At 32.7% G+C, this 9,097-nt stretch overlaps 1 protein-coding gene across 1 annotated transcript in view; it reads left to right on the plus strand.

Moving 5' to 3' along the window:
* The window catches only part of LOC107604768 (GDSL esterase/lipase At3g26430), a 4,748-nt gene continuing 2,053 nt past the window's right edge, over window positions 6,403–9,097 (plus strand). The window contains exons 1-3 of the mRNA XM_016306443.2: window positions 6,403–6,821; window positions 8,134–8,346; window positions 8,814–8,983. Coding sequence (XP_016161929.1) covers window positions 6,530–6,821; window positions 8,134–8,346; window positions 8,814–8,983 — 675 coding nt within the window. The 5' untranslated portion in view covers window positions 6,403–6,529. The remainder of the gene's footprint in view (window positions 6,822–8,133; window positions 8,347–8,813; window positions 8,984–9,097) is intronic.

Consider the following 9,097-nt stretch of genomic DNA (forward strand, 5'->3'; position numbering starts at 1 on the left):
TTCACCAGCATTATCAAGGAGAATTTCTTTGATTGGATTTTCTAGAAATTGTGCTTTTAATCGAATAATTTGAGCCAGTAATCTCGCAAACGTCAGGTTGCGAGAAGATAATAAGCACACATGTGACCATCTCGAAGATGCGTCTATCAAGACCATAAAATATCTAAAAGATCCACATGGTAGATGAATAGGTCCACATATATCACCTTGAATCCTTTCTAGGAATTCAGGGGACTCAAATCCAACCTTTACTGGTGATGCCCTTAAAATTAACTTTCCTTGAGAACATGCAGCACAACAAAATTCACTAGTTTTAAGAATCTTCTAGTTCTTTAGTGAATGTCCATGGGAGTTTTCAATAATTCTCCTCATCATGGTTGTTCTCAAATGACCCAATCTATCATGCCAAGTTATGAATTCATTTGGACTAGTAAACTTCTGGTTTACAATGGCATGTGATTCAATTGCACTAATCATGGTATAATATAACCCAGATGAAAGTGAGGGTAATTTTTCTAATATAACTTTCTTATTTGAATCATGAGTTGTGATACATAAGTACTCATGATTTTTCTCATTCATTGTCTCAACATGATATCCATTTCGGCGAATATCTTTGAAACTCAACAAGTTCCTCAGAGACTTGGTAGATAATAGTGCATTATTTATTACAAATTTTGTTCCTTCAGGTAACAAAATTATAGCTCTTCCAGAGCCTTCTATCACATTGTCCGAGCCAATAATAGTATTAACATATTGTTCTTTTGACATAAGATGGGTAAAATATATAGTGCTTTTAAGAATAGTGTGCGAACTTGCACTATCCGCAAGGCAAATATCTTCAGAATATGTCCTTGCCATTTTTCTTCAAAGACAAATGATAATAACAATAAAATGAGTAGAAGTACATGCACAGTAAAATTATTCACATGAATACTTAACAAACACATACACATATCAAACTATTCCATCATTGATCAAATAGCCAATATTTCCTTCAGAATCCTTAAAGAAATTAGATACATCATAATGAGTGGTGGAATTTTCATCATTTGAAACAAAATTTTCTTCCTTTCCTTTGTTATCCCTTTTCAAGGATGCTTGATAAAGATCAACTAGGTGCCTTGGGGTACGACAGGTACGTGACCAATGGCCCTTTCCACCACAACGGAAGCATTTATCCTCAATTGATTTACTTCTTTCTTTATCCCACTTCTGGTGAGATCCTTTCTTGTGAACATAATTCATTTTCCTTTCATAAATTTTCTTGCTATCAAAATCTTGCCATTTACTTCAGGAAATGGGGCGGCGCCAACTGGGCGCGCTTCATGATTCCTTAAAAGTAATTCATTGTTGCGTTCAGCAACAAGAAAGCAAGAAATTAACTCGGAATATTTTTAAATTTTTTTTCGATACTGCTGCTGCAGGAGCACATTCGAGACATGGAAGATCGAGAAAGTTTTTATCTAACATATCGGGTTTGAGAAAGTGTCACATGATTGTACCTTTCTTCAAGGCCTTTCCACATATCTGCATGATCTTTTAATGTGGGATATTCATTTTTCAATCATACGTCAAGATGACGACGAAGAAAAATCATGACTTTGACTTTATCCTTCTGGGATGTACTATTTTCAGCCTCAATGGTATCTCCAAGATCCATTGAATCCAGATGGATTTTAACATCAAGTATCTATGATAAATAATTGTTTTCAGATATATCAAAAGCATTATACTGGAGTCTTCCTAAAATTTGATCAGAGTCTCGTGCTGATAACGTATTGTAAAATAAATAAAAGATATACTAAATATAAAATAAAGACGTATAAATAGAAGACTCTATATTAATGTAATTAGCTCAATAGAAATTATTCATATATTTATAAGTAGTAACAAAAGAAAGAGAGAGAGAGAGAAACTATTCGTAGAGAATAAAGAGAGAGAAGATTTTATTGATTGTGTGTATCCCCTCTTTGTCTCAGTACATGTATTTATAGGCACACAAAGTTTACATTTCAAACTTCATTTATTTCTTTTAACATAGAAAAAATGTGCCCTCATAAATGAGCATCCATCATCTTTATCCATCCTCGTCACAACAGATTCCAATTATTTAAGGGTTTTTTTAATGAGGAATGCTAGGTGGCCAGCAACTTTTGTGATTTGTAGCCATCAAATAGCTATCAATAATAGTTTTAATGATGTGAAATTGGTGTGAGATTTCATCCAATAGCTCATTTTTTTTTTTGCTAGTTACATACTGGCCAAAATTTAACAAAGTTGCTGGCTCCCTAAACTTTTCCTTTTTTAATTCATATCAGCTGTTTCCTAAAATTTTTCCCCTATAAACGCCTCCAGTTTCGATCTTATCAGGTAGAATATTAATTCCATAAGTATGATATTTTCCCCTATAATTATGATGTTATCTATAATATATATACGTCTCTTGAGATGTACACAAGTTTCTGAATCATCATGTGCTGCTTATATTCATGACTTAGTAGCTAAAGAAAAAACATGATTAATAAAACGACAAGATTAAAACATCATGATCATAAATTCATAATCAAAGAAATGAACAAATTAACCAAAAGTGAGTAAATAGTAGTTAGACATATTCCATCTTCGTAATTTTCTTAGATGAGATCTCATTTCCATCTTCATATATTGTTTTTATAAGATTTTAGGAAAATTTTAATTCAATATTTATGTTTATTCTTATACTTCTAATATGGTATTTATTAAACAATTTTCACTTTACATACCTTCCATCAAATATTATAAATAATTAAATATTTACATTATAAATAAAATATTAAATAAACTTATCTTAGTAATTAAATTAACTCCGTCTATGCTACACCTATAGTATATAGCCGGTCCCAAATCCGGATAAAGGAGAAGGGTTGTGTTAGGCATTCGACAGCCAACATAAAAACTTAGTCGAATTTTCATGACATGGATCAAAGACGTTATTGCACTAAAGCTAGGTCGTTGCCCGGAAGCAACGCGTTGTATGGCTCGTGTACAATGTCAAATGAGCAAGAGCTGCTGCATCGGTGCCCAGGTGTAGTGTTAAATGAGTAAGGGTTCCCGCATTTTCGTGAATGGACGAGGGTAAATAAGTTAGTTCACAAAGAAAAATGTATAGGTAAAGGTCGGAGCGACAGAAAGTTGAAATTTAGGACATGGAACATAGACACTCTAACAGGAAAATCCATGGAGGTGGTGGATACCATGACAAGGAGGAAGATTAATATCATGTTCCTACAAGAAACAAAATGAGTTGGTGCGAAGGCTAAGGAGTTGGATACTTTCAGCTTCAAACTTTGGTATACAGAAAAGGTGAAGAATAAGAATGGGGTAGGTATTATTGTGGATAAGCAGTAGAAGAAGGACATAGTGGATGTCAAGAGGGTGGGAGATTGGACCATCTTTATTAAACTTGTGGTGGAAGGAGGTACTTTTCATGTGATTAGCTCCTATCCACAGCAAGTGAGTTCGGACGAGCAACACAAGATAAGGTTTTAGGAGGATCTAGAGAGTTTGGTCCAAGACATTCGGGAGATAATATTTTCTTAGAAGGAGATTTAAATAGCCATGTTGGAAGAAAAGTTATTGGATATGAAAGTTTTCACGGGAGCTATGGTTTTGCGGAGGTCAATACCGAAGATAAAATTATTTTGGACTTTTCCTTAACTTTTGATCTTCTCATCGCAAATATATGTTTTAAAAAGAGAGATGAACTTCTTATAATCTATAGGAGTGGAATGACAAGCTCTCAAATTGACTTCTTCTTGTTGAGGAGAGTCGACCGAAAATTTTGTATTAATTGTAAAATTATTCCAAAAGAGAGTTTAACAACACAACATAGAATGCTCTTAATGAATTTTCACGTTGAGTAAAAGTTGAGAAAAAGACATCATATGAAGAACCCAAGGACGAGATGATGGAGGATGAAAGGTAAAGAACAAATAAACTTCCTAAGATGGGTAGAAAAAGAGTCAAAGTGGGATGGAGATGGAAGCGCGGAGGAAATGTGGAGGGAGATAGTAGAAGTTATTAGAAGAACAACAAAAGAAAGTTTTGGTGAATCTAGAGGGATATGACCAAGAGACAAGAAGTCCTGGTGGTAGAATACGAGTGTACAAGAAAAGATAAAGGCAAAAAGGGAGTGCTTTATTGAGTAGTCTTTGTATCGCAATGCAGATAATTAGGAAAAATATAAGGTGGCTAAGAAAGAGACAAAAGTGGCTGTAAGTGAAGCAAGAAAAGAGCATATGAGGATCTCTATCAATCTTTTGGCATGAAGGAAAGAGAAAAAAGTATATATAAAATCATAAAGAGCCGTGAAAGAAGAACGAGAGATTTGGATCAGGTTAAGTGCATAAAAGATAAAGACGGAGAGGTTTTGGCTCAAGAGAAGAAGATCAATAAAAAGTAGAAGATCTAATTCTACGAGTTATTTAATGAAAGACAGAAGACTCTTCCGAGTCTTGGTCTGTTATGCACGAGGGAAGAAGATCAAAACTTCGACTACTATCGAAGAATTCGAGACTTTGAGGTAAAAGAGGCTTTAAAGCGGATGAAAAATGGCAGGGCAGTAGGATCTCGATAATATTCCGATTGAAGTTTGGAAGGACCTTGGAGAGAAAGGCATCAGTTGGTTAACCAAGTTTTTTAATGAGATTTTAAGGTCAAAGAAAATGCCATATGAGTGGAGAAAGAGTACCTTGGTACCTATCTGCAAGAATAAAGGGGATATACAAAGTTGTGAAAACTATAAAGGGATCAAACTCATGAGCCATACCATGAAGTTATGGGAAATGGTGATAGAACGGAGGCTAAGACAAAAGACACAAGTAACAGAGAATCAATTTAGTTTTATGCCAGGCAGATCCACCACTGAAACGATATACCTATTAAGAAGGATGACGCAGATGTATCGTAGTAATAAAAAGGATCTACATGTAGTATTTATTAATTTGGAAAAAGTGTATGATAGGGTGCAAAGGGAGGTCTTATGGAAGATTTTGGAAAGGAAGAGAGTAAGGATAACATATATTCGTGCAATTAAGGACATGTATGATGGAGTTAAAACTAGTGTGAAGACTCATCAAGGTGGTGTGACAGTGAAATTTTCTATTGGTATAAGATTACACTAGGGATCATTCTTAAGTCTATACTTTTTCACATTAGTCTTAGAAGTACTTACAGAGCATATCCAAGAGCTTGTGTCATGGTGCATGCTTTTTGCCGATGATATCGTCCTTATGGGAGAGTTAAGGGAAGACCTAAATAAGAAGTTGGATTTATGGAGAGAAGCTCTAGAAGTGTATGATCTGCGCATAAGCCGTAGCAAGACGGAACATATGGAATGTAAATTCGGCCGCCGAAGGAAAAACCCTAATACAGAGGTAAAAATTGGAAAAAACATCCTACGAAAAGTTAAAAATTTTAAGTATCTTGGGTACATCGTGCCGAATAATGAAAAGATGGAACATGATGTAAATCATAGGAACCAAGCAAGTTGGTCAAAATGGCAGAGTGCATCTGGTTTTATATGTGACAAAAATATACTTTTAAAACTTAAAGGTAAATTCTATCGCACTGTTATCAGACGACTATACTTTATGGTATAGAGTTTTAGGCGGCCAAAGAGGAGCACGAACATAAGTTAAGTGTGGCAGAGATGAAGATGTTGAGATGAATGAGTGGTCATACGCAATTGGATAGAGCACCCAGTTAGGAAGGTGGATGAGATGGAAGATGAACAAAGGGTGAAAGGCAGAGAAAGACCTAAGAAGACTTTTTTTTTTGTTGCCCACGGTATCTCCAACCTGACAAAAGTCAAGGACTAATTCGTCGCAGATCTAAGTTCCATTTAAGGGTCTGTCGCTGGCTAATAAGTTGTTACATACACAAGGCGGGATTCGAATCTCCGACACTTACTTAAGCGGACGAGTGAGCTGACCACTCGACCAACCTAATTGATTAGTGGGACAAGACTTTATTATTGTTGTTGTATCTTAGTAATTAAATTCCTAATAAATTTTTTATTTCAGAGTTTTCAATTAGAATATAATTAAAGAGTAAATAACTAAAGCAATAAATAAAAAAATGTTAGAAAAAGACCAGCATAATTTATTATTTTTGTTTAATAATTAGTTAATAATATTTAAAAGAATAAGTTAAAAATATATTATTAAATTATTAAACTAAAACAAATTAAACTAATAACTAAATTAGCGTGTTTTTAAAATATACGTTAACTAAATTATAATTGATATACAATCTATTATTGCTATTTTACTTTATGGGGTCCCATTCCTATTCCCAATTTCCCATTTTTAATCCATGAGCCATGCGTGGTACCCTTTTCTGCATAGATTCCAACACATAATGTTAACAGCACTCCACATATATATACATATCAATCATGTCTCTCTTGGTCCCTCCATCTCCTCTCTCTCTCACTACTTAGTACAGTTCCTCCTTATTCCTTCTTCTCTTAGAATTATTTGAGTATATGATGAACATAATAAAGGCAATGAGCAAGTTGATACAAACTCCTTTTATTACGCTTTGTCTTTTTTTTGTGTGTCTGTCACAATGTTCCATTGCATATTCATTAAGTTCTACTAATTCAAAATCATTGCATCATTGCAATTTCCCGGCGATATTCAACTTCGGCGACTCAAACTCCGACACCGGAGGCCTTTCAGCTGCATTTGGACAAGCTGGGCCTCCCAGTGGCATGACCTACTTCCATCACCCGGCCGGTCGCTATTCCGACGGCCGGCTCATCGTGGATTTCATAGGTAATCACTCTATCTTCTAACCATTTTATGAGTCCATGGACTTAATAAAGGAAAATAGTACAACTATCATTTTTAAATTTATTTTTTAAATGCATGTAGTTTTTTGTATTCCTTGACTATTTGCATTATCTATTGTATATTCACTTTATATATGATCTTTTTATACATATATTCACCATGATTAGATACTATCTAGTATATACAACTAGAACTCATCTAATATATTTGTTGAGTTTTTGGGAGGATGTAAAGAGTTGCAGATCTTACTAAATAATGTTGTATTTTTTTTTTTAAAATATAATTTTGGGGTCAAGAAGATTGAAAGGACATGGACTAAACTAGACCCATATGCTTAGACAAGCTAAGCTACTTTTTTCCGGATTTTTTTATATTTTTAATGTGCTTTTAACGATCATTGATTTTTTCTAAATTAAGTTTTGATTCATGATCAATGGATGAGTGATTTGTGAACGATTAATTGCGTTATCTTTTTTATTTCTTCACCCCTCAAATTAGAGGATTTTTCTTTTATATTTGTATTGTATACAAGGTAATTTTAGGGCTAATAATAACATCTTTAATACATGGATGATTTTAATTTTTAAATGACCACCGACAGAGTCAGTTGTCGCTGTCGACATTTTTTGTAAGAAACATATTTGTTGGGGGTAGGCTTTGGGATACGCATCCTCACTCCCAATTCACTATGATGGACGACATCACGAGATTATATTATACTTACAATAATCGTTTCTTTTGTGTAATGTTTGATGATTATTAAAAAAAAAATCTTATTTTGAATACACATTAAAAAAAGTTCTTAATTTATAGTGATGAGTTTTGAATACTAGGAAATTAATTAGAAATTTTAAAAAATTATAAAAATTAACAGTATAATTTAATCTTTGGAAAATTCATCTATGACAATCTACCAACTGATCAATTAATTATTTTATTGGATTTTTTTCTTCATCCAGGTTGGAATATATAAGACAACGACCTTTAGCTTATGGATATTTTTTTTACAATTATATTATGATATACATAAAAAATTAATTATCAAATTAGTTATAATATAAAATAAATATTAAAATATAAATAAAAAGTAAATTAAATATTATATGTATTATACAAAAATATATAATAATTGATTTAGTAATAAATTTTTAATGTACACATGTATTTTTGTTTTTTAAAGTTAGCTTTGTGTTCACTTAGCTTAATGAAGGAGTCTTGAAGAAAAGCTATTCTTATTTCAATAATAATAAAAAAAAAGTTATTGATATTGTTATGGATTTGTTTGAATTAAAAGCAAAGAAGGTAGGGGTGGAGTATTTGAGTGCATACCTAGATTCAGTTGGGTCAAATTTCAGCCGTGGAGCAAACTTTGCAACAGCAGGATCCACAATTAGACCTCAGAACACAACTCTTCGTCAGGCTGGTGGTTTCAGCCCTTTCTCCTTGGATGTTCAGTTCACTCAGTTCAATGATTTTCATCGCAGGTCACAACTCTTTCGCAATAAAGGTAATGCCATTCCCAATTCAGTTTAGGTTAAATTATCTACTAATATTTATAATTTTATCGAATTTCTATTTAACTTTTTAAACTTAAATGTCTTTTTATTTTTAGAATATTCTATTAACTCAAATTTTTTTTGTATGATATGGATCTAATTATAAAATTTAAAATAGTACCGAAATTTAATTAAAAATTTTTAAATTATTGAAATTTAATATAAAATTGAGAAAACGGTAGAGACTAATAAAATAATTGAATAATGTTACATATTCAAACTTTTTTATGAATAAAGTGTAACCAAGTTAAATAATAAGATTTGAAATAATATTGGTCATAACTAATTTTTGTTATGTCTTGATCAGATTTAGTTAACAAAAAATTTAGATGTGTAGTATTATTCAACATAATTTAACTTTATTTTAATTTAAAAATAATAATAAACTAAGTGTGTTTACTGTTTTGCCCCTAGCTAGGCGGAGTATACGAAACAATGTTACCAAGAGCAGAGTATTTTTCTCGGGCACTATACACATTTGATATTGGTCAGAATGACTTGGCTGCTGGTTACTTCCACAACATGACCATTGATCAAGTTAGAGCATATGTTCCTGATGTCTTGGCTCAATTCAAGACCATTGTCAAGGTGATTATTGGAATAATAACTACTCTCTCTGTTCAAAGTTCAAACTAAAATGTTTCTTTGGTAAGGATAAAAATGCAATTTATCCATGTAAACTTCGTTGTTTATGTTGTTTTT

Source organism: Arachis ipaensis, chromosome B06 (genome assembly GCF_000816755.2).
Source record: "Arachis ipaensis cultivar K30076 chromosome B06, Araip1.1, whole genome shotgun sequence".
NCBI classification, from domain to species: Eukaryota; Viridiplantae; Streptophyta; class Magnoliopsida; order Fabales; family Fabaceae; genus Arachis; species Arachis ipaensis.